This window comes from Pseudopipra pipra, chromosome 20 (assembly GCF_036250125.1).
Source record: "Pseudopipra pipra isolate bDixPip1 chromosome 20, bDixPip1.hap1, whole genome shotgun sequence".
NCBI classification, from domain to species: Eukaryota; Metazoa; Chordata; class Aves; order Passeriformes; family Pipridae; genus Pseudopipra; species Pseudopipra pipra.
Window position 1 is genome coordinate 2,678,441 of NC_087568.1, and position 25,613 is coordinate 2,704,053.

At 52.7% G+C, this 25,613-nt stretch overlaps 1 protein-coding gene across 3 annotated transcripts in view; it reads left to right on the forward strand.

Moving 5' to 3' along the window:
* Positions 1–25,613, forward strand: part of GPSM1 (G protein signaling modulator 1) — a 69,907-nt gene that overhangs the window by 41,048 nt on the left and 3,246 nt on the right. For 2 of the 3 annotated variants that reach the window (XM_064676712.1, XM_064676711.1), the window contains exons 10-12: positions 3,682–3,752; positions 6,626–6,805; positions 24,195–24,354. In XM_064676712.1, coding sequence (XP_064532782.1) covers positions 3,682–3,752; positions 6,626–6,805; positions 24,195–24,354 — 411 coding nt within the window. Of the gene's footprint in view, positions 1–3,681; positions 3,753–6,625; positions 6,806–18,491; positions 18,800–24,194; positions 24,355–25,613 lie in introns of those variants that run through there. The other variant, XM_064676713.1, reaches the window with a different exon arrangement.

Consider the following 25,613-nt stretch of genomic DNA (forward strand, 5'->3'; position numbering starts at 1 on the left):
AGGTGGGGAAGAAAGATGGGTCTAGGTTGATATCTGGCCTGGATATGTTGGCTTAGTGTCCCAAAGATAGGAGAACAGATAGCATTTGTGAGATGGGAGGATGTGAGGGAAGCCAGGATGTCTCCTGCACACAGGCAAGCACACGAGCATCACCCTCTGCTCTGTTGCAGTGAACTTCCCCCTCCCTGGAGTCTGTTGCTCCCTTTGAAGGAGGGAGGTTGCTCCTTCATCAGGTTTTTAAATACAAGAACGTGAAAACCGTTAAACTCACCTCAGGAACCAAACTGCAAAAGCAGAAAGTTAAAAAAAAAAAATCCCCTTGGTTCCTGGTGATGCTGAGATCATGGGTGGGGGAGGAAGAGATTTTGAAAAAAAATATTTAAAAAAGGAACAACACCCCTGAGCGGTGAAAGGAACAACATCCAAGGAGCTGCAGGAAAACAGGGCATGAATGCAGCCAGTCAGGAGTGTTGCTCAGCTGATGTTCACAAGAAGGTTTCAGCTTGCTCTGTTAGAGACCTCAGCAAACCTTCGAGACAGAGAGAGCATTTAGAAATGCCCCTGAGGTTTTCCGTTACTCTGCAGCAGCCTTGGTAAACATGCCAATAAATGCTGGAGAGACAGGAAAAAACCTTCCAGAGGAACAGACCCGAGTTTTCAGCTGCTCAGTCCTTCGCATCCACGGCTGCTGGTGATCGGCACTGGAGAGAAAAAGGCAGAGTTCAGCTTCTGCTGAATATTGAGTGGTGCTGCAGGTATTGCTGGGAAAAACAGCTTGGAGGAGGCTGGAAGTTACTCCTGGAGCCATCTGAGGGAATGTCCTGGTTGGAGACAGAAAGTTAATAGGACTCCTGTCGCGGGGCGCTTGTGAGTATGGAAACCTCTCTGCTCTCCTGTGTGGAGTAAAGGGGAGAAACTACCTGTGTTGATCCAATTTCTGGTGGCCCTGAGGGACAGGTACCCTCTTATTCCCTCCTGCTGCTTGTTTTAATGCTGCTCCTCAGCTCACGGTGAGGGGGGGTGACGTTCAGCCCCGGCACTGGTTGTGTTTTCTCCTGGAAGAAACAACTAAGTTGGGTGGCTCTGGAGTTGTTTGTAACTCCAGACTTCTTCTTCTCTTGGCTCAACTGTGTGTAAACCCCACAGGGTAGAAGAGAGACACCAGCATCCAAACAAGTGAAAAAGACAAGTTGTTCTGCTGGGGGAGTCTCAGCTGACTCTATTAAATTAGCAACGGGGAGGGCAGGTCTCAGCTCGGAGATTAGTGGCTGCTGGCCAGCAGTTCAGAGCTGTTGGAAAGGCACAAAAGCACCTGAGGACGGAGGTGTGTAATTAATGACTCTTTAGACAGCTGGAAATGATGTGTGTTTATCTAATGGGACACACTTTGCTGCTTTCTGGCTTTCCTGGAAGTGGCTGTTAAAAGCTGTGACGCACGTTCGCTCCCAGGGGGCTGGTCTGGCCTCCTGGGCATCGCTCTGAGGCCCAAACGTGCCTCTGATCAGGTGTTTGGGGGTGACTTTCACTCCAGACCCACCTTGCTGCTCCACAGGTGAGGCTGTGGGTTGTTCTGAGAGCCATGAGCAGCAACAGCAGTGTCCAGAATGTTGTGGTGTGTAGCTGGGAGCCACTGGGAACAACCCATCTCTGCCTTCCCCTTGCTGAGCTCCTGCCTGACCAGCGTGGCAGCAGCCAGAAGCCCTTCACCCATTTGGCAGCTGCCCTGCTGCCTCACAGGGAGCTTTCTTCATGGAAAGGGTGCTCAGGCGTTGGAAGGGGCTGCCCAGGCAGGTGGTGGAGTCCCCATCCCTGGGGGTGTCCAAGGAACAACTGGACGTGGCACTCAGTGCTCTGGGCTGGGGGACAAGGTGGGGATCAGGCACAGGTTGAACTTGATCTTAGAGGGTTTTTCCAACCTAAATGTTCTGAGCTGCTGCCAGTTGAGCAACTGGCTTTGTACTGGGGAGGAGGGTAAAGTTTGATAGAAATGACACTGCTCATCATTCCGTGTGTTCCTCGCTCTCCTGTGTATTCGCATCAATATCTGTTCTGCACCTCCTTGCCAGCCCTGATGTCAGTCCCCCTGAACTCAAAGCCTGGCAATGAGTCACCTCAGAAAGAAGCTGGTGCTGATGTGCAGAGAGGCAGAAACACACAGAAATATTTTGCTGATTTTGAGTCTTCATGGCTGCAAGAAGAAATCAGGGTGGTGAGGGGCAGAGACATTAACTTAGGTCACTTATAGCCAAGCTGTGATGTGTCTGCACGACCCTTGGTGAAGTCCCAGCTGGTTTGAGCTTGTTTCATATCTCATGAAGCTCATGAACTTTCAAAAGCAGTGGTGTCCTTGGAGTTGGTGCAGTTTAGATACAGCTGTGGTGGCATCTGGAGCCCTGGCTCAGCTGGATGTGTGTTCCTGCAGGAATCTCTGCTACCTGGGGGCTTTTGCCATTTAATCCCCACGTTCTGCTCACAGTCAGTCTTGATTTATGAATTTCGTGCCTCTTCTCTGTTAAGTTTGTCCATGGAGCAGCTCCATGGCACCCTGAGCTCAAACAGGGTCTGTGGGGGCTGCTCTGACAGGCAGTGGTGCTCTTGGTGGTGGTGGTAAGCTGGGGAATGGTTGGGTTTGGTGAGTTTGCTGTTGCAGGAACCACACAAAGCTCCGTGGTTTCCGTTCTCAGGGCTCAGCATGGGGGTGGGTTTCCACTCACATGCATTCACTCCCTCTCCCCCAGGATTTCCCCTGAAGCCTGGAAGTTGTCATGGGACCTTGAACAGAGAGCTTTGGCTTCTGCCCTGCATGGTGTTGCTGGTGTGGGATGTCACGTGGGAATCAGCTAAACTGAGCCTTCGGAAAAGATCAGGGAAGGGGAGCAGGAGAGTGGAAAGGCAGGAGCTTTCCCAGGTGTGGTGGAGGCATCCCAGGGCCATTTTGTAAAGAAAGGGCAGCTGGAAGCAGATTGGAGGGAGTCTGTGGAGGCAAAGAGGTCTGGAAATCAGGAGTCAGAGCTGAACTGTGTTTCACCCACTCTGTTGTTGTTGGAATACTATGTTAAAATGAATTTCATGAAATCTCAAATAAATATGAATGCTGCCAAATTTTGATTTCTCTGTCAGGTTCAAGGCAAGGTTTTGCTCCCCTTAAGGTTGGGCCTGTGATAGTTAGAAAATATTTGCTCCTTCCCTTAATTTTCCAGCTGTTGTGTCTGTAGAGAAAAGCTCAAAGTTGAGTCCTAGAAACATTCTTTGAGTTAAAAACATGAAGATAAAGCAGCAAATCTGCGGATGTATTATTAAACTATATTTTTGTTATGATTTTTCTCAATGCCAGTCCCATGACTTTTGTGGTTTAGAGCAGGGTTTGTAACTCTTGAATTCCAGAGACCCCGTTTGCGATCAGGGTCGTGGTGTGATCTGGGTACTGGGTCAGTGGTGAAGGCCTCACACAGCCCGAGCTTGTGCTGACTGTTCTGGGATAGTGCTTTGAAAAAAGACTCAAAACAATAAAGAAACCCCTCCCCATTTGAATCTCAAGGCCAGCACAGCTGCAACATCCCATCCCTTTGACTTTGCAGTGAACCAGAGCAGAGGATCTGCCGTGGTTTGAGTTTTCTCTGTGTGACTTTGGTGCCGTGGGTGAGTGACACCCCCCTGATGTGAGAGTGCATTGTTTTGCAGGAGCCAGGCCAAAGAGACTCCAAAGGAACAGCATGGACAGCTTAGACCTCCTCAAGTTCCCTTCTGAAAAGGTAAGCAAAGATGTCTGGCCTCAAAGATTAAGTGTCAGTAGGAATCTGTACACAGATTCCGACTGGTTTGTTGACTGGCTTCATTTGCAGGGAAATATGCAATTAGCAGATATCACTGGAGTCAATGGGATTAACCAAAGAGGGTTTCTAGAGAGCTTGGAGGAGAGGAACAGCTGGTCTAACTAAAAAGGCACTTAACACTCAAAGCTGAAAAGCCACTTCTGTGCTTTTTTGAAAAAGCAGCCCTTTATTGGAAGGATAATCGTGAGCAGTTTAGCCCCTGCGGGGGCTGGTGGCAGATCCTGGTACCTTGTCACCCCAGTGGAGTGACAGAGAGGGCAGATGCAGGAGCTGGAGCGTTGCAGGAGGGTTCTGTTCCAGGGGCTCCAAGGATTGCCTCTGCTCCACTTCGCTGCTGGGAATGTCAGATCCAAGCAGATCAGCGTTTTCTCCGTGTCCCCAGGGCAAGAGCTGTTTCTGCAGCCAGCTGGGAGGCACTGAGCCTTTCCAGCTACAGGGATCATTTAAGTCTCTCAGAAAATCCTGCTCAGGATGCTCTGTCTGCCCAGCTGTGGGGCTCAGTCATGCCTGTTCCCAGAGGAGGTGGCCAGGCAGGCAGCCACGCTCTGCCTTTTTGGAATGTCTTTGGCACAAATAATTTACATTCATCCAGTGCTTTCCAGGCACAGCTCTCCTGAGCGTCCCAGAGAGAATTTCCCCTTTACAGAACTGTCACAGAGAGGAAAAGCTCATCCAAGCTGCAGGTGGGTGTAAATGGTCAATGGGAAACAACCTCAGGCTTGAGAAACCATTTGGGAGCCTGAACATCCCCGTAAGCGCTGGGAACGCCAGACAAAAGCTCCTCCCTGAATTGACTGTCTTTGGGAAATAAATTCCATGTGCCCTGATGTTTTTATCAATTCTCTCAGCTGCCCCTTGGCCATTTTGGCCCCTGCTCTCAGCAGTGTGACTCCATCCCTGGGGTGTCGATGGCAGGGACAGCGATGTCCGATGGCAGGGGACATTGGATCGTGTGTCCTCATCGGAGCAGCACAGCCCAGAAGGCTGCCTGGGGGGCTTTGCTGGTGTGTGACTTGCTGCTGATGCTGTTAATGCTGTTGGTTTCCCACTCTTTGCTGTGAAAGCTGAACGTCATTCAATAGCTCAGGCAGGGTTATGGATTTCAGGGGTTTCATGGGGAGGATGGAGTAAGCAGGAGCTGTGGAGTCAGGCGTGAGTCCTCCTGTTCCCCCTGCAGTGGTCCTGTGGGGGGTGTGTGAGTTCACCTTTACTTGAGACTGTTTTGGATGCAGTTCCCCTTCCTCTCTACTGCTGTGCTCATGGGGAAAGGGGATTACAGCCATGGGAGAGGCTTGTTTGCTTTGAGCTCGCTGTGGTGGGAGTGATAAGATTGTAAGGTACAAACCAGTGAACTGTGATCTCTGCAGCATCCCCTCAGTATTGTCTCACCTTCTGCCCACCAGCTCTGCCAGAGGCAGCCTTCAAAGTCAGCAGGTCAGGAGCTCCTGTGCAGTGCCTCTGCACAGAGTCATGTGTTAGGGCAGTGTGTGTCTGCCAGGGAATACCCACGTTGGTTCTGAGGGCCCCAGCAGATTGCAGGAATCCTCCTTTCTGCTCATCCTGGTTTTTCCATCCTGTGCCCTTTTCCTTGGTTTGAACTTCTCTGGCTTTAGTAGCTCCCAGCCTTTGGTTCTTGTTTATTCCTCTCTGTACCAGACTAAAATCTCTTTATCACCTGCTGGGTTTCACCCTGAAGGTGCTTACGTGCCATAATTGAGTCATCTCTTCTGGCTGTCATGCACCAAGCAGTCTGAGGGCTCCAACTAAAGCATTGTGAGGCAGTTTCTAGTTCTGAAATATATTCTTGTGGCTACTTTTCAAGCTGTGGACACCAGCCTGGCTGCACTGGTCCCATTAATAGCATCCAGGGAAATGAATTTCTCCTTACTTGTTCTCACTATTCCTGTCTGGAGTCTCTGCCACCTCCATTTCCCCACACATTACCTGGGGGTGATAATCCTGTATTTATGTCTGTGGGAGCACTGAGCATAAGCATTTAAGGGAGCAGAGAGGGCAGGAGTGAGACTGCTCATGGCCCTTCTGCTGTACTTACATTACCCTGCTGTCCCCTCATCCTTCTGGTGGTGTGAGGGTTGGTAAAGGGCTGGATGAGACTCCAACCATCCGTGTTCATCTGCCTTTTAGGGCCCTTACCCAGTGGTTTCTTTCTTGCTGTAGACAGTGGGAGACTGAGGCAGGCAATGCTCTGTCTGTGCTGGGAGCCAAATCCTAGAGGTAGAAAATGCTGTGGAGCATCCTTCTCTGGGGCCTGGTCGGGTTATCCATGGCTCAGCATGGGCTGCTGCAGGGCTGGGCACTGGGAAGGAGTGGAGATACAGCCAGTGGAGGGACTTGTGCCAAGAGTTTGGTATCCTGGGCAGGATGAGGTTGCCACTCTGTTTAAAGGAGGTTTTTAGGAGTGCAGTTGGCAGGAGTCACTCTTCTGTTTCTGCACCTGTCATCCATCATTCCCTGTGCCCATAAATAAACCAGCCCTGCTCCCACCTGCATACCTGGGGGTTTTAAGAAGATGCTGCCTCTCCCTGTGGAGGAGTTGACTCCTGTGTGTTGTTTGGGTGATGCTTCCTCTCCACTCATTAAAATCACGCACTGCAGGGACAGACCAAGTGTCCTGGTTCAGCCCTGCAGGTGGTGAGTGGCACTCCCACCCTCCAAACTCCACAGTCACTTTGTGCTCCCGTGTCTCCTGTTCTACTGGATACGTGCCAGCAGATCTCCATGTAAACCTGAGACAGACAAGTGGTGCAATGGCTGTTTCTTGCTTTCCCAAGGACCAGAATGGGGACAGCCACCATGTGGGAGACCTGAAGATCTCGGGAAAAGAGTTCCTGTCGTTACCTGCGAGGACGAGGAAATACCGGGAACACCAATCCAGTTTGGAGAGGAAGTCCCAGGGACCGAGTGCATCACCCTTGGATGCTGGGGAAGTCCGAGTCCAGGTGTCACAGTCGGTAGGAAGATGATTTTTATACATTTTTTTATTATTTATTTGGGAGTTTCTTAGAGAGAATGTTCTTCATTTCTACCATGGTGCAGGGGTGGCCTTTTGGCTGGAAAACAGAGCCTGTGTGTAGCTCTGTTGGCAATTTGGGAAACTTGAGCAAATCATTTTGCCTCTTTGAGCCTCAGAATTACTGACCACTTAACAGAGCAGTGGCACCAACCTCCATCACAAACTGGTTTACGAGAGACTGGTGTTCAGTTGTGATATTTGGAACCTTCTCTTGAGGGACAGGAGTTTGGACTTTGAGCTTTCCTGAGACTGTCAGGATGTGATGCCTCAAATTCCAGGAAAACAGTTTGGACCCCTTGTTTTGTTGAGCTTGGTTTATCAGCCTCCTGGGGCTCATGAGGAGTGGGCTTGTTGCCTTCAGGACACAGAGCTCTTCTCAGGTCTTTGATGAACAGCCAAAAGTGCCGGTTGCCTTTGCCAAATGTGGGACTGTACGTGTTGTTCCCCCTCATCTCCTGCTCACACCAATGGTCAGTGTGCAGAGTGGTCTGTTAGAACTGATCAGTCATTAGGCAGAGATTATAGAAATCATTGTCCAGGAGCTTCTCTTTGGAAGCAGTGTAGGAGGAGCACATTTCCTCAGGGGCAGGAGCTGCCCCAGTGTCAGGGATTTGCAGGTCACTGACCTGTTGGGGAGCTCTGATTCAATCTGTGCTTGTCTCCCCAGATGAGGATGGGGATCCATGTCCTGAAAAGCTCTCCAGGTGCCTTTTTGATGTCTTCAGCCTGACAACTGAGCTGTTTGTGGGCTGTTACCTTCCGGTTGTATTGATGTTTGTTGTGACACAGAACAAACACAAATACTGGGGAGGTTTCCTGCAGCTGTGTTGGTTTTGTTCTGGGTCCTGGAGACAGAGATCACACCCACAACCATGACATGCTTCTGAGTCGTGGGAGGGGGCTTGGAGATATCTGAACTCTGTGATCTCAAGTGAGGAGCCCCAAGTCCTCAGCTTGTTGCCAGGAGATACGGAGAGTAACAGGGAAGATCAATGATCTCATGGTGCTTGGAAGTATTTAGGCTTTTGCTTTATACTGAGTCTGTAACACACTATCACAGCCCTGATTATGCAGTCATTCCAGATGGAATAAATCCAAGCCAGGAAAGATAGGCCTATTTTTTTCTTGGCATTTAAGAAAAGTGAAATTAAATATTTTCATGCTGGGTCTGAGCTGCAGAGCTTGGGATGAAGCCTGGCTGTGGAGTGGGGATGCTTGAAAGTGTTTCTAGCTCTGAGTCCTTTGTTCCTGGTCTGTGGATCGTGGGGAGAACATATCCTGCTCTACCTGTGTGCATGGGTGTGTGTACACATCCCTTTTTACCACAGACATTCCTGATTTTCAGTTTTTTGGCCACTGGAGACAGGATCTTTACACTACCTGGGGTTTTTTTTTTTAGACTTCCGTGAGCTCATTCTTCATTCCCAACAGTGCTCGTGGAAATGGTCTGATAGGAAAAGCATTTCCTACTACTCACCGGTGCAAACATGATCATTGAGAAGGAAAACAAAGCTCATCTGAGCCAGAAAGGAGACAGCAGCATGGGGGCACACAAGGCAATACAAAGGCAGAAAAAAACCCCACTTCTGCCAGAAATAGCCTTGTATTTTTAACTCAGACATTCAGCCAGAGACCAAACAAAAGCCACGCTCCATCAAGAGCCAGGGAAAAGCTTTCCTTGGGAGTGTAGCTGTGGATCCTTAGGCTGTGTCTAAAAGTGGCCCTGTGGGACCATGCCAACCACTTATGACCTCTTGGCAGTACCTCTGGGGTTTGGTGAGTGGCAGTGACAGGGCGTCTCTGTGGGACCTTCTGGGGTCACTGCAGGGGAATTTTGTTGTGTGGGGTGTTCCCAGCCTGGCTCTGTCATGTTTAAAGTCAGTGTTGTCTTGCCAAAAGCAAAGCAACCCATTGCCTTGTGTCCTGCTGTTGTCCCCTCTGTGGAGGGACTGCTGGTTCTGGGTGGGTTTTTTGAAAAGCTGCAGTTCCCATCTGTGGGAACTTTTAATAAATCAAACATAGCAGACCCCTCCCAAATGGGAGAGAAGTTTTTCCAGGTCGAGGAGTTCAGACAAGAATCCCCCCCGATTCCTCACTTTGTGAACGCTCAGAGCAAAAATTCTCTTTAATCCATCAGTAAAGAGCAAGTCCTTCATTCGAGGTGAGCTCTGATGGCTGATCTAAGGTGCTTTTATGGGGTGCCACAATCCCTGCTGTCCCACCAGCTCAGGCTGCACATGTGGTCCTGTGTGCTGCTCTCCCACAGTCCATCTGCAGAGGGGAACCCAGGCTGTGTGCAGGGATTCCCAGGAAAAAAACCTCATCCCAGGACTCCCAGGTGGAGTGATGCAATCTCTGGATAAGTCCTGCTGTCAGCACAGCCACTGACCTCCTTTCCAAGGGGCTTGTGCAGCAGGCAGGTCCCAGGATGGGGAGTTCCTGGGAGAGCAGTGCCTGAGTCAGAGATCCTGGATTTGCCACCCATCTGCTGCCTCGTGTTTCCCTCCCCTTCCCCCTCCCTGTGCTGGGGTAACAGCTCCGTGTGCTGCCTCCCTGCCAGCCCCGGGGAGGCTACAGGGGCGTGATGGTGGCTGCCAAGTTGTTTGAGCTTTGGATGGCAGGAGCTGTGGTGGTTGTTATTAGCATTGGTGATGATGCTGCTAATTACTGAGCTGCTGGGAAACTCCCCGTGGGAGGGGGCGGGACAGGGGAGGGCAGGCAGGGAAAAGTGCAGGGAGGCGAAGTGAGCTGAGGGATGGAGAGGAGCCTGTCCCTCCTGGCAGCTCTGTCGGGCCCTGAGAGAGGGGCTCAGCCTGCTGGCAAAGCCGTGGGGATGCTGGGATGGATAGGAGAAGCCATGGCCCAGGTGCTGCGTAAGGTAGGAGAGCGTGGCAGGTCCCTCCCTGTGCCCCAGACCTTCTGCCACTGCTGTGCTGGTGCTGCACGTGGTGCTCACACAGGAGGGTTCTGCGGCTGGTGGGGCAGAGAGGGGCTTCCCTACCCCTCCCATGGCCCCATGAAGTGGGGGGATTTCCCCACTGGGAAGGACCAGCACTGCCTGGGTCTGGGGACGGGCACGGGCAGGGCCCTGTGGTCAGGTGTGGAGCTCCCACGGGAATACTCAGGGCTGTGAGTGCCTGGTTCTCCACAATGGTGGGTTTGGTCTGGGAGAAGCTGGTGAGGGTGAGACATGTTTGGTCACATTTTTGCTCTGTTGCAGCAGAGCCCTGAGCAGAGGGAGCTGCCTTAGAGCTCGGTCCCTGTGCCTGCAGTTGTGGACAGACAGATCCGAGTCCCTCTGAATCCCTCCCTGGGACTCGTGCAGTGCACACCTTCTGAGTTTCCTCTTTTAAAATGAACATCAAAGCAGAGGTTTTGTACTACACGAAGCTTGCAGACATCAAAGGCTCACTCATGAATTTAACCCCCCTGCTCCGCTGTGGAGAAGGTCATAATGCTCCTGCTTGGTAAGAGATGGGTTTTAAGGGGTTATTAGAAGGTAACTAGAAGGTTACTAGGAGGATGGGAGTCTTCTAACACTTCAAAAATATCAGAGATTGTGTCCCTCACCCTCCTCTCTGAGAGAGCAACTGCTATGGAAGAAGGAGAGGATCCACAGAAGAAAGGGGCTGTGTATTCCATAAAAGACTGCCCGGGGAGGGGCTGGGGACCTGCCTCAATTCTGGGCCTGGTGTTTAAGGTCAGCACTGAACTAAAGTCTTTGAGGTCTTGGGGCTGTGCATGTGCCAGAGCTGCACTTTAGTGGGTCAAGGTCCAACAGCTGGAGCAAAAACCATGGAGAGAGGTGAGGATCAAACCCACTCCTCCCCCTCCTTGGGGATCTGTGCTCTAGAAATGGTCCAGTTCCTCTGGACTCTCCCCTTCCCAGGGAGTGCACCAGCTCGAGGGAACTCTCCAAACCTGTCCCCCACCCTGTCCTCAGCAGAGACCATTTATAGTCAAGAGAAAGAGGAGCTGTGTTTGATTGCAGTGACGACTTGCAGAGATGGATTGCTGATGTATTTAGACACTGAACAATTTTGAAGCTGCATCACCAGACATTCCCTAGGACTAATGTTTTTATAAGGCCTTTTTTATGATTACAGTGAGAAGCAACCATAAAAGAAGGGAAAGTTTTGTAGATCATACGGCCCCACCCCAAAGGCAGGTTGCCAGAGCTCTTTTGATGGTTTTCTGTCTCGTGATTTACTGGGGGATTGTTGGGTTGCAGGATGCTGGTGGTTGACCCTCTGCCTGGCCTGCAGGTGTGAGGGTTCAGTGCTGGGCTCAGTGGCTGTGGCAGGGAGGTCCTGCCTGTCCCTGCTGAACCACGTGTTCAGGCAGTGCTCAGGTGTCAGGTGTCCCCATCCATCCCCTGTGACTTTCCTGGGCACTGTGGAGTGGGCTGGATGGATGCTGGGGTGGAAGGATGCATCAGCCTCGGGGGGCTTCTGGCCCCAGAGCATTTCTCTGGTTGTCTTGTTTGAGAGAAGGTTAAACTGTTGCTTCCTCAAGTCCCTCAGGAGCTGGGACATGGGGTTTGTACCAGGCAGCCTTTGCTGCTCTGTGGTGTTTGTGCATCTTCCCTCTCTTTTAACATCAGGTTGGTTGCTGCTTCATCTCACTGATGTGTGAACTCCCTCAACTCGAGAGCAGTGCAAAGCACACCCTCCTTTGTCCCACAGCCTTGATGTTTGTTTAACTGCAGGGGTATAATTATGCCATTAGTTTTGGTCAGACTTTCTGGTGTAAACGTGCTCCCAGAGCAAGGGGAGTGGAGAGGAAGGGAGAAAGCAGAGCCAGGGAGAGAGGGAAGGCAGCTGCTGCTAAATTTAAGCCTGTTCCTATGACACCTGGAGGCTGCTGTGGTGGTGTCAGTCCTGTTGGAAGCGAGCAGGTAAACACTGAGCCGCTGCTTGTTCTTGGCATGTTTTATCTTCCTGTTCAGCTTGTGGGACCTTCCAAGGTGCTCCAGGCAGATGCAGACCCAGGAGGGAGGCTGTGCTATTTCCTAGCTGGAGGCAGCATGCTGCACCAGAAAACCTTCTGGAGAGCTCGAGCCTGACAGGTACTGGGAGGCTCTTCCAGGGATTTGGGCTGTCTGGAGAAGCAGCCAAGGATCTGGTTGTCTCCGGAGAGTCATCTGAAATTGTCTCACCTGCCTTTCCTTGAGCCTCTTTGTTAAGCTGTAGGGCCCTTCTTGAGCTGCTGTGCCCTGACTCGGGTGGGCTGGTTGCACAGATGCTGCCTGAGCCAACAGAGGTGTAAAAAACACTCTCCCAAATCCAGAGAGGCAGCAGAGCCAAAGCTCTCGGGAGTTTTGCCGGGCAGAGCCCTGATGTGCTGTTCCTCACTGGGACTCTGGTGCTGGCATGGGAGGCAGGGAAATAAATGTGGGGACAGAAAACCTCTGCAAAGTGACTGCACGGAGAAGGTGGGGGGAGGCAGCTGCGTTTTCTGCCTCTGCTGCATTTGCTGCCTCAGAAGCAAATTATCAGTTTCTTCCTTAAATATTAACAGCTGCCAGGTAATGAATTCCCCCTCTCTGTTTTATAATGGCACTAAAATTGGGATTTGCCTTGGTTTTCTCTGTAATTATCCAATGAGCCTGTGTGAGTGAGAGGGAGGCAGGGCAGAGCTGGGCTCTGCTGCAGGAGTGTCCTGCCCGGGGGACTGAGCCCAGGCACGACCCTTCCCGAGGGCAGCTCCGGGGCTGGGGCTGCACCAGCTGCTGCCTGAGGCTTAGGGCTTTGTAGTCCTTCTTCAAGTCCCTTTTTCTCGTGCAGAGGTGGTTTGGGAGGGAGACTAACATGCACAGTTACAATCAAAGCCAGAATTACCTGCCAGGCTCCTCAGATTGAGTAGAAATGAGACCTTGTCACCACTTAGGATGCAGGAAACTTCCATGTGCTCCCTGGGACAGGGCTGATGGTGGCAGGGCACGTGGCGTGGGCTGCAGGGATCAGTATCCTTCCTTCTTGATGAGATGCTTCGGTATTTAAAGTCCCAGAGATAAAGATGAATTCCTTATCTCCGGATTTGGGATATTCTTGTTGCTTGCACACCCTCTTTCTGCGTTTCCCCACTCCTCCTGTCCCTTGTTTTCCCTCCTCCCAGACTGAGGTCAGGCTGTGAATCAAAGCCATGCTGTGTGGAAGGGAGATAGGAGGCAGGATTTAGACAGGCCTGTGCCTGTGCATCAACCACACACAGAGAGAAGAACACACTGGCTGTGCCATGTGCTGGCTGGTGGCCAAGCCCTTGGCTCCACAGAGGTTACACCAAGGACCCCCAAGGTCCTTGGATGCTTCTCAGATCCCTTGGGATGAGGATCAGGGGAATGTAGGAAAGCACATATTCCATCCATAACTGATCAGAGCTAGAAAACTGTAAGAAAGAGCCACTTACCACAGGAATCTGCTCTAGGGAGGAGATAAAACCCTAGCTGGTTGTCCAAGAACCCCCAGCAGACCTTTGTTGGGGGTTATGACTGAATGTCTGCCACTTGCTGGTCCAGTGGTCTGGGCTGGAGGTGACTCACCAAGCTACCAAAATCCATTTTTCTTGCCTTGACTCATTGAAAACTGAGTTTTCAGTTATTGGCACTTTAAAGCCATAATTGAGGTCTGCTCTCCTCCTTGCACAACCTTTTCTCCCGGCAAACTGTCAGCCATCAAGTGGAATGAGACAGTAAAAGAGATGTTACGCTCACCATTTCCTAGAAACTGTCACTTTAAAGAGAACAGCACTAAAAAAAAAGGGATGAATTGAAGCCAGACCCAGAGCAATAAAGCTCCAAGTGTTTGATTTCTCTCAAAACCTGGAATGTTTCATTCATTTCTCAGGTCTCTGCTGTACCTGGGGCACTTTGTGTGTTCACAGTTCCGGCCTCTGGCATTTATTAAACTGCACATGCCAGAAGAGCTTAAAGAAAAATCGTAGTCCAGGTTCTCTTTGGATGTAAATCCCTGGAGCTGGGATGACACCAGATGACACAGAGGCCTCTGGTGACTGGGGGTTGTGTTTGCTTTTCTTCCATGACTGTCCCTGAGCTCCCAGCCTTGGCTGGGATCTGGTGTTAAGGGAGCACCTGATGGATCTACAGGGATCTCTGTGCTGGGAAGGGATTGTGGTCTGGCTGTGCTTGCTGAGCTGTACTCTGCTATTGCTTGGTGGGTCTGCTTGGTGTTGAATCTTTTCTGTACTGAGAACTTGTGTTTCTCTTTATCTAAATTATATTTAAAAAAACAGGAAATGCACCCTAATATTATGTATTTTGGGTTTCATTTAAGGACAGACCTGTGGCAGTGCAGGAGCTGTAGGACCAGACCAGTTTTGTCTGTGCCTTATCTTGGATAGTGGCTGTTTCCAGCTGCTGGGGCAGAGCTGGAGGCTCCCCTGGAGGACACAAACACAGCACAGCCTTGGGGCAAGTTTGGGGTTTGTCTGTTTGTCCTGGGGTTTGTCCCCCCCCCCCAGCTTTAGGGAGGCCAAATCACCCCCTGTGAGCTGCCCCGGGGCATCCTACCCTGAGGCCACCCCACTGCCTTCATTGGCACCAAGCAACTCCATCCCAGAGTTCTTTTGTGGTCAAGGAGGGGAGTTCAAGGAGCCAGTGATGGGCAGTGACCTCCTCAGGTGATGGGTTGTTCCTTAACCCCCTGCTTTTGGATGGATGTGGTCCCATCCAATGCCAATCCTCTCCTCTGGATTTAAGATCGCAGAGGTTTTGGGGTCTTTCTGGGCTGTCCTTGTCACTATTCTTGGACTAGGAGCAGAAAACTGAGGCTCCCTGGGAGTTGGCCAAGGATCCTCCATGGTTGCAGGAGTCAGGAGCAGGATGTGAATCCATAAATCAAAGGAGCCTGAAACAAGGACGGTTCAAACACCGTTTCTTGGAGCTCTCATGATAAAACCCGCCGTGGCAGCAGGAAGGTTCCCTCTGCCCCTCTCTGAGTGTGAAGGCAGCTCGGGGTCTGTCGGAGTTAGAGGTGCAGGCAGACAATTCCCAGCTGGACAGGGGGTGTCCCTGTTTTTGGCAGTGGCTGCTGGGCAGGGAACAGCCTGTGTCAGGGTTAATGTGGCCATCACAAGCCTCTGCTCACACCTCACCTTCAGCCTGTGTCCACGTTCCCATTAGCAGTGCTATTTTTAAGCCTCTCAAGGCAATTAACACCAATTAATCTAAAAAAGCCTAAATAATGTTTTTTCAGAGCCCCTGGCTCTTTCCTGTTCTTGCAGCCCCAGCCCTGGCAGAGCTGAGCCCAGGGAAGGGCTCCGTGTGCAGGGACTGCTGGGGAAGCTTCCTGGGGAGATGTGCAATTAGAGCAGAGCCCCAATCTATCCCCTAGATCCGACTTTTCCAGCCTGGATCGTGCTGCCTGTGCCCACAGGGAGAGTTCCAGTTCCCTGCAGTGCTTATTGTGCTGGAGGAGAGGGGGAACCACCTTCTGCAATGGTGCAGCCCTGACCTGAGAGCCAGCAGAGTGGGAGCACTGAATGTGCCTGGGGACAGGAGGTGCAGCTCCCGAGGGATGTGCAGGAAAGTCCCAGGAGGACTTTTCTGCCTGTATCTAAAGCCATTTGCATCCCAGTATTCTCTGGGCACTGTCATGTGGAGCAAACCCCAGACAGGGTGTAGTTTCATCCTGCCCTTTACAGCAGCAGGTACCAGATGCTTTTGGCCGATAGGAGAAGCTGCTCCTGCCTTTGCATGTGATTTTTGTCTTACCTGTTTAAACTCTTCTGAGCAGGGCTGTGTCTGACCATCCCTGCGATGGCAAACCCACAGGTACCAGCCCCAGGAACCCTCCCTGCCCCAGCAGGGCCAGGATTTCATGTTCTGTGGGGTGCCTTGCACAACAAAGCCTTGATCTCGAACGCAGCCTTCAGGCATTACCGGAGTGTGAGTAAATAATAATTAAGATCTGGGCGTTTGCTGCAGCGAGGGGTGTTTATGTGCAGGCTGGATGTGTTATGGGTGCTGATGTAGATGGGTGTGCACAGATCCACCACCAGCTTCACCATCACCACCACCCCTGGTGAAGGTGCTGCATCTGTTCAGCTCCTTCTTAAAACATCGCTGCGCTGAGAGCAAGTAGGTGTCTAAATAAAAGTCTGCTTCAGGAAAGCAGCACAATTCTGGCAATCCAGAGACAAGTAGGCCTTTTTGCAGAGCGTTTTCAAAGCAAATTGCCAGGAGCTTCCCATTTGAGATGCAGGGAGAGCAGTGGCTGGGGGGAGGAGGGCACCTCTGCTGCTGGAGCGTTGGATCATCTCCATCTCCAAAGAGAAACGTGCCCTTTGCTGGCAGTGACCTCACCTGCCTCCCCATCACCTCCTGCTGCTCTACAGGGCTGGGACTGGGGGGGTGCTGGTCTGGTGGATAGAGTAGGTGACTGGGAGTTGAGCTCCATATATTAACCTTGGCCTCTGTGCTAATTAATCAAGAATATGGGTTACATCCTTTAAAGCAGTGGAGTTATTTCAGTTTAGCAAATTACTGCTGCTCAGCTGAGACTCCACGGCCAAGCGTGGTCCTATTTCCATCCCCTTCCAACTGCAAAGTAAATCACTGCAACTGCTTGTAGGTAAAACACTGTTTTTCTGCTTGGGTGTGTGTTGGTGTGCACAGCCAGGTACCAGAGCCCTGGGTGAGGGGGAGCATCAGATACACTCCAAAAACTTACTGCTTGTTGGCAAACACTTATAACCTGAGTTGTTTTAAGCAAGTAGTTCAGGTTCACTCCCAGTTTTGGTGTTTAAGGGATGCTTCAGGTTTTTGCTGGGCCAGATTGACCTCTGTATCCCTCATCTTCTTCCACAGACTGGAGAGAGTGACCTGGAGTTATGGTGCTTCTGCCTTGTCTCCTGAGTTAGTAAAACAAGCTACAGGTGCTAAATCCAGCCTAGTGTGTTTCTATTAAGTGGTCACAGGGAAACCCAGCCTGGTGTGGTAAATGCTGTCAAAACCCATGTGGAAAAGTCATTACATTAACTAGAGAGACTGTTTGAATGCACATATTGCCTCCCAAAGAGAAGCCAGAAGTAATTTCCATGCCATGGGCACACTGGTCTCATCAGTGAGGGCTGGGCTGACCTGTGGTTCCAGGACAGGTTATTGTGTAGCTGAGGAAAAAAGGGTAAATCCAATATTAATGTGGTTGTTGCACAGAATGGCCAAATCTGGTCACAGTGGCAGGAGCTTGCAGACAGTTGGATCAGCACTGTGAGCAGCAGAGGTGTCAGTAACACTTCAGCCAGACACCCACGAGGCACAACACACTCCCTCCCAAAAGGAGATCAGAAATTACATTGTCACCTGCTGTGGAGCCACAGGCGTGGATTGAAGCCCTGTGTGGCAGCAGGGCCTGGTCCCAACAGGTCAGCACTTACTGTGTTACGGAAGGAGGGAGCGTGGGTGAGTTATTTTGATTTTGTTTGGAACAATAAAACCCAAGTTATTTGAAATCTTAACAACAGAACCAGCTTTTAGCACCGGCGTTTATAGGGATGAGTGGGCGAGTTGTTTAAAGGGAAGAAAAAAAATCTTTGAAAACAGTCCAAGTGAGGGTGATAATTTCATGCTACAAGGGAAGCGTGTGCACGTCCTGGGTTTGGGCAGGGTGTGTATGGTCTGTGCCAGGGGCTGGGGCAGGGCACACGTGTGCCCAGGGCACAGTCCCTGGCTCAGAGCTGGGACTTAACAGTGCAGGGGGTGTCTCTGCAGATCACAGACATCTCACTCACTCCCCTTTCCTGCATCCTCAACCCAGAGGGGAAATGTCATTTCCTCTTGTTGTTCCAAGCACCAACCTCGTGTGTGTGTGGCCTCTGCCCCTGGGTTGTTACCCATCTTCTGCAGGAGTCCTGGTCTCGGGTCCCACACAGTTTCCATCTTTCTAATTACTGTGTGACTCCTGGAAATAAATGTACTGGTGTGGAAAAGCATGGGCAGTTCCCCAAAGCTGCATTTGTTAAGGCTAAAGAAATCTACTACTTTGGCAGTGAAACGTGAGAATGAAGTGTAAGAGGACAGCGTAGACAGAGAGCTGGGAGTGCCACCCGGGCTCTGTCCCCATTTTGCCCCTTTGGAAAGCTGCTTCTCCTCCCAGTGCCTCATTTCAGTGCCAGAAATCCCCATTTCACAAATGTGAGGTAAGAACAGCTCTTCGGCTGCTGCGTGGCATTTCCATCTTTCCCTGTTTAAAACCCTGTTGCAATTAGAAATTTCCCTCTGTTGAACGGTGGTACATTTAAATCGGGAGGTGCTTATGGCTGAGCAGCTCCAGCTCTTGCAATAAGACAAAAAAAAATCGCACATCTAATAATATGAGGAGCAGGAGGACTATCGGGAGCTAAAAATGGTCCTTCAGTATTTTGGTGCTTTAAATCCAGGCGATAATATTGTGTCTGTGTGTGCACAGAGCATTTGCTGCCGCGGTGCCTGTGCCTGTGGAGCCGAGTGTGTTTGCAGATGTAGTTTAGGAGAATCGATCCCAATCTATTTTTAAGGTAAAGTGAGTGTGGCGGGTGGGAGGTGAGGAGGTGGAAGGAAAGCTAAATATTCACGTAGCTCCTCTGTGTGTTTAAGAGCATCATCTTAATAACACGAGGAGGATCGTGGCAGCGAGGTGAGGGAGAGAGGAGCCTTCTCTGGAGCCCACCCCCCCTCCCCTCCGTGCCAGGGCACCGGAGTGGCTCTGGGAGGAGCAGGGCTGTCGCTTTAAGCCTCATCTCGCACCCAGCGGGTCACTGGAGCTGGCGACGTTCTTCACATGGCTCCGCGCTCCGCATAAATCCGCGCTCCCGGAGCGGGGCTGGGAGAGCTCCCGGCGCTGCCGGAGCATCGCTGCCGCTGCCCTGCCAGGGGAGGTCGTTCCTGCCCGTGGACATGTGAAAGCTGGAGCCTGGGGAAGAGCTGGCTGCTGAGGTCAGTGAGGAAAACTCGGGTTTTGTTTGTGTTTCCTTCTTTCTGTGAAATGAGAGGCTGGGTCGGGAGGAGGAGGAGGAGGTAGATACAGAGACACAGAGGAGAGATTCACTCAGGCCGGGATGTGCCTGTGTATGCTGGGGAGTTTTAAAGTTTTCAGGTAGCTTCAGCGTGAACTTTTTATTATTAATATTTTTGCAACTTTATTACTGATATTTTGGCAACTTTATGGGCTGTAGGCAGTGCTCAGGCTCTCGGGGCGTGCTGTGTCTCACAGCAGAGAGTGCTGAGGGTGGGTGGTGATCCCTGAGCCCGGGGAGGGGGACACGGAGTGTCTGCCACCAGCTCTGCCCTCAGGGGGAGCGTGGCAGCGGCGCCGAAGGATTGGCATGGAAAGGGAAGTGGTGTCCTCAGCAAGGACCAGGCGAGTTTTCCAGCTCTGCTGATTCTGGAGATGACTGGCTCGTCAAGGAGTGGAGGCTCCAGCCGAGGTGCTGCTGGCCAGGCACTGGGAGAGCCCCTGAGAGATGGTGCTCCAGGCGTTTCAGCTCCCGGGGAAACAGGCTGTGGCTTTCAGGCAGGGATTTCCTTCCACTCCTCTTCTCCAGCCCCCACTTGCTGTTCGGGAGCTCTCTGCAAACCTCCCCCTCGCTGCCCTTCACCAGGTGAGGTGGGGAGGTTCAGAGCCTGATGGTTTGGGGTTGTGCAGCCCCCACGGTGGGGTCTCCAGGGTGAGGTGTTGGGGTGATACAGGATAAAGAAAAGCCACGTGCAGGGGACTGACAGGCAGCGGGGCAGCCCTGGAGAAGGTGCCCTGGCACTGGGGGTCATCAGCACCACCAGCCCCGCTCCAGCCTGGGGGTTTTGAGGTCGGCTGCCTTGGAAAGAGCAGAGATGAGGAGTGATGGTGCATCTGGTTCACAGAGGGAGAGACAGATAAGGCATGGCACAGAGACGTGGATGTGTGGGAATGAATATCTGCCAGGCCCTGGGCACATAATGCTGCCAGAACAAGGGGCACGTTTTTCCAAGGATTGTCCACCGGGGAGAGCTTGGCCCTGGGGACCGACAGTCGCTGGCTCCTGCCCCAGCTCTGCCACTGCATCTCTGCAGGACAAGGGCAGGTCACATCTCCAGGTTGTCTCCTCCCTGAAATAAGGTGGAATTGTGGTGGACACATAAATGCCAAGGCAGTGTTCTGAGGGGGTGGCAGTGAAAACAGCTGCGTTACCCCTGAACCCGCTGCCGTCCTCACTCATCCCTGACCCGGCCACTGACCAGATGCCTTCGAGCAGCAGCTCCTGAGGTGGATCCATTGTGCCAGATCCACTGGGATCTGTTGGCTGGTGGGCAGCAGGTCCTGCCTGCAGGTCCCCTCGGAGGGCTGGGCAGAGCAGCCCTTGAGCCTGACGGCTCCTTCCTGCAGCGGGGCAGGTCTGCAAGAAGCTGAGCCGGGAGGACAGGAGGGGAACCAAAGGCAGGTCAGTGCCCTGGGGACACCAGCTGTGGGAGGAGAAGCTGATCTGACCGAGGGACAATGTTTGGCCCTTTGGGTGGCTCATGAGAGCGTCGGCAGTTTGGTTTGGTGGGAGAAGCTCCTTTTGAAGGGGATGTTTCCCCCATGGAATCACTGGTGGATGTGCCATGGGTTGGCCAGCACAGAAAGATCTGACGGTGTTTGAGGGTCTCTGGAGCCCTGTCCCAGAGCAACCTGGGAGCGATTCAGATAGACTTTGGTGGGGCTGAGCAGCAAATGTGGGAAGAGCTGCATCCCAAGCTGCTGTGGAGGCAGCAGGAAGCTCTGGGAGAAGCCACCACCTCCGGAGCGTTGGGTTGAGGGTACCTGTGACAGCAGGTGTTGGTGCCCCCCATACCCTGGGAGGGTATGGGCTGCTGAGGGGCCAAAGAGAGACTGGGGACAGGGTGCTGATCCCAGGATGTGGCTTGGGAATGGGAATGTGTCAGAGAAAGGCTCTCACGGGTGGGCAGCGGCTCCAAGAGTGGGAGCCCTGCGAGGCATCTGTGGGCTGTGACTTCAGGTGTTGGGAGCTGGGAAGGGGTTTAGTTCCTGCAGCTAGGTCTTCTGCTTTTGTTTAATGGCTTTCCTGACTCTAAGTGAAAATATCTGAGGGGGTTTAGGCACAGGAGTTGGTTTGACTTTTTTGGCTTTCCTGGGATTGCTTCAGCCTCGGCTTCACCTGCACATCCAGAGTGTCTGGACTGAGGCATTTCCCCAAGAGATTCTTCTCCGTGTCCTGCACGTCTTGGGCAGAGCTGGGCAGCCCAGGACCTTATTTGGTGTGAGTGAGAGTTTATCAGAGAGGAAACAGGGTGGGTTTGTGCTCCTCCACAGGGCAGTGACCTGCAGGGACTCCCAAGCCCTCCTGGAGAGCCGGTGGTCCCGTCCTGCAGGGAGAGGGGGGAGTGGCAGCAGGATCTGCTCCTCGCTGCCTCTCCAACACCTCAGCTGTGGTTTGCACATCCTGAATCCACCCAGGCAGGTTAAACAGCCTGTTCATCCACCAGCAAGGGAATGTATGCAAAAGCCTGGATGCCTTCCAGGAGAGAGAGTGTGTCAGGAGGGAGAGTCCTGCTCCCAGGCTGTCCCAAGCCAGGTTGCTCAGCTCCGTGATGAGCTGGCTGTGTCCAGGTGGGAATACCACTCTCAGAAAATGGGAACAAAGCTCTGACCCCCATGAATGGGACCTCCACCTGCCTGGGATGGAGCTGTCACTGTCTTCCTGAGGTCAGGGAGAAGAGGCTTCACACTTGTCCTTGTCCCCTCATGGGGAGAGGTGTGTGTGTGCCGAGGGTGAGTGTGTTTGCAGCCAGATCTGCCCCGGGGTGAGCTCTGCTGTTCCAGCAGCCCCTGGGCTGTGGGTGCCAGCAAAAGCCCCAGGTCCCTCTGCTCCGTGCAGACAGGGTTGGTTTTAATTTTGTGACAGCATCTGGCTGACCACAGGAAGGTGACAGTTGCCAGAATTTGGGCAGTTGCAGTGCTGGAAGCAGAGGATGTCCCAGCCAGGGACACGAGCTATGGGGTGAGTCTTGGGGCTGGAAACCAAAGGTGGTGCCCAGGAAGCATTTAGGGACCTGGGCCCGTGGTGCCTGGTGTGTATGTCTGTCCTATGGCTGTTGCTCAGCCCCGTGTGGGGATGCCCTGGATGTGCCAAGCCCCGGGCGAGCACAGATGGTGAGCCCCGGGGTGTGATCACACTTCCATCTGCCCTCGCAGCTCCTGCCTCGGGGCTTGGAGCAGGCTGGGAGGGAAGGAGCCAAGCACTCCCTGCCTTGTCACATTTGGGCATTTTAATTAGAGGTGCAGGCCTGGGGCAGGGCTTGGCTGGGGCAGTGCTGGAGGGAGCCTGGTGTCCTCAGGTGCTGCCCTGAGGCTCCCAATGTCCCGTCCTGGCTGGCACAGCACGTGTGAGCCCCAGTCATGGCCCAGGGGCACCGACCTCCTGCCCCTTGGGTGCCACCATACCAGGAGGTACCCAGGCACACAGCCAGCCCCATCCCACACTTCCATGCACTGGCTGTTCTTCCTGCTGATTCAGAGCATCCTTTCCTCTCCCAGCCACACTGTGAGCAGGGATCCCGACACCCCAAATCGCAGGGTCTCTGGCAGGATGTGGCCCAGGGCAATCTGGTCTCTGTTGGGGGAAGCCCTGAGCTGGGGGCTCTGGCCACACACTGTCAGGCTGCTCCTGCAAGGGGGAACTTGTCCCGTGGATCCAGGCTCTGATTTACTCCGTGTGGTTGTGGGGAAGCTGGAGGGAGGCTCGGTGTGAATGAGCCGCTTCCTCCTCTAGCCTGAAATTTGGGTCACACAGCCCAACACAGCAGAGCTGTGAGAGATGTAGTTCACCCTCGGTTCAAGCTTTGATTTCCAAGGTGCAACTGTTGATGGTTCAGAGGATGAATCCATGAACAGATCGGCACGTGGAGGGAGGTGAGAGGGGTTTTTCCCCTCCCCAATCAGCTCCCACATTGCTAATGTTCCTCTCTGGCCCGCTGCTAATTTTGACGCTGCCCTAAATAGAAGCTGAGAGCATCTCATCTGCTTCGCTTGGCATACAGGAAAATTGTTTTCCTTCATTTACCGAATCCAACTTGTGGCTTTAACCCTGTCAGCACAAGTCTCTTCCCGTTGCAGAGCTCCCATGAAGGGCTTTGCCTGCCCCTGCCCCAGGGAAGAGCTCTGCTGGGAATGGCACTGCGTGTGGTGGGATTGGGAAGGCTCCCAGGCTGCCCAGAGTGGCCACAAGCAGAGCTGGGAGAGGGACTTTGCTTCATCAGCAGCCAAGGGGATCCCTTCTCCACTGGAAAGTCTGGCACTCGGGGCTGGCTCTCCCTGTGCCCTCGCCATCTCTCTGGCACGATGTGCTGCCCCCCAGGAGGGATCCAGTGCTCCTGCCCAGACTCTGTGCTGGAAAATAGCACAGACAGACCCAGTTGTAGGAGGGTTTGGTTGGTCTCTGTTGTGGTATTTTTTCCAGCAGCTGGTGGGACCAGCTCGGCACTCAGGGACCGTCCCCGAGCCTGGCAGATGCCCCTCTTATCGCTGGTTAATTTTATCTCCCATTCCAAGGGACTCCTTGGAAAGGTCTGTTGTTCCTGCTGCTCTGGGCTTGCTCTCAGGGCACGCAGCCCCTCTCTGTGCTGGAACTGGCTGTTGGACTGGTGGCCTCCAACACAAGCCCTCCTGCAGCACGACTTAAATATATCCCTGCCCAGTGCAAGGTGCTCATTTGGGGCTCTTGTGTAAGCGCTGCTGTCCTGAAAAACTGTAATTTAGTGGCATTTTCAGCTGGGTGACTGTTACAAGTGTTGTGCTGAGGACATGGGGGCACCGAAGGGAAGCGTTGGGGTGTGAGGGGCAGTGTGGAAGGGTTGGATTTAGCTGGTGGAAGAGCAAACCCTGAGCTCGGGCTGAGCCCAGCTGGGCACTCAGCAGCACTTCAGCCAAGGTGGCTGCACAGTTCCCCTTCATCCCTCTCTGAGCCCAGCCCTTTCCAGCCCAGGAGCTCCCCACAGAGCAGTGCCTGGGGAATGCTGTCCCCTTTTGTCCCCTCTTTCCCTTCAGCCTCCAGTTTGCTCTGGGTGCTCGAGGCACTGCAGTGACAGCGACTGCTCAGTGTGAGGCTCGTCCGCGTGCTGGTGGGAGCCGGGCTCTGCTTTGGGCTGTAGAAGTGCCTGGAGCCTCTGGGATCAGAGGGACCAAGGAGCAGTGACCCCAAAAGGCTCCCAGCTGGGGGGGGCTTGGCAAGCCAAGGGCACAGCCAGGACCCAGCCTCTGAACAGACCAGGAGAGGCCACGACCATTCCTGATCCGCACCAGACGGAGCGATTGGAGCCGATCGGGGTGTTCTGACTCTGTCCACTCTCTTCCCAGAAAATCAACCGGACCCCTTCGGATGAGGAATGCTTCTTTGACCTGTTGAGCAAGTTCCAGAGCAACCGGATGGATGATCAGCGCTGCCCGCTGGAGGAGTGCCCGTCGGAGGCTGCGGAGGGAGCTGCCACCCCGGTGCCCGCCCTGGGAGAGCGGATATGTGAGCACCCGAGCGTTTCTAAGGCTCTGTTTCTGTGGGAGTGCCGCTGCTCCCGCAGCCTGGCCAGCTGTTGTGGTTTACTGTGGATCCCGTGATGTTTTCCCTAAGCCTCAGCTCTCTGAACTTAGCAGTTCCTTGGCAATCTCCCTCATTATTTAAGGAAGGAAGAGACATTCTTATGTTAATGGTTGCTGAGGGAAAGGCTTGGAGAATGTGAGCTAAGGCTTGGGGAGTGAACTAGGAAGAGAAATGGAAAATGCACTTGGATTCCTCCAGTGTGGATCTTTAGGTCTTGGCTTTGGAATGGTGAGGTTGGCATGGGGACTTCTGCCACTTCCATGAGGAAGATGATGATGGTCACAGCTGAGGGAGCCTTGTAAGAACCTGGGGCGTGCAGGGGCTGGGTCAGGCTTTCTCAGGCAAGTTAAAATACTGCCAGTCTTTGTAATAGTGTTGCCATGGAGGAAAAACTTCTGGATTTTGTACTGTTCTTGGATGCTGTGGTGATAGGTGCTGTGTAAGGACAGAGGAGCCAGAGGGATGGATAAACAGTGGGAAGCTCCAGCAGGCAGACAGCGAGCTCACCCCCAGGAAGAGCAGGGATAAATTGAGGAAGGCGCCTGACAAACAAATGGGACAGGAAAGGCAGGACTGTGTTTGCACTCGGGTTTTTTGGTCTTGACGGCCTTTGTTTAACCCAAGCTGGAGAGCAGCTCTAAAATGCACAGATCGCACTCCACGCTTAATCACTGGCACAAAGGCCTCCAGAAAGTCCATTTGAGCTGAGGGATTTGTTTATCAGTTTCCAAAAGACTACAAAGTGCAAACGGGAGAGGAGGAGACCCCTGACACCCCTCAGAGCTGGGCAGAAGGAGCAGGGGCGGGGGCTGAAGTGGCAGCGAGAGCAGAGCTGTGCAGAGAAGGTCAAGAAGGCAGGTTGGCTGTGAGGTGAGAGGGCTTTTATCATCTAAAAATAGGGTGGAAATAAGCATCACTTTGTCAAAAGATGCATTTCTGACACAGAAATGCATTTGGCTGTAACAGCTGTGTAATTTAGGAGACTGGGTTTAAAATACGGAGCTTTATAAAGAATGCACAAGCAGGCACATGTTCTGTTTGGCTCATTTGGGCTCTGAGCCTTTTGGACGTGTTATTTTGAAGGATTCTTCGTGAGCTGAAGGGGAAGAAACTCATCTTTGCGTCAGGGCTGAGATTTTCCTGTGTTTTTGCAGCTCCATGAGCTGGGGCTCCAAGGCGAG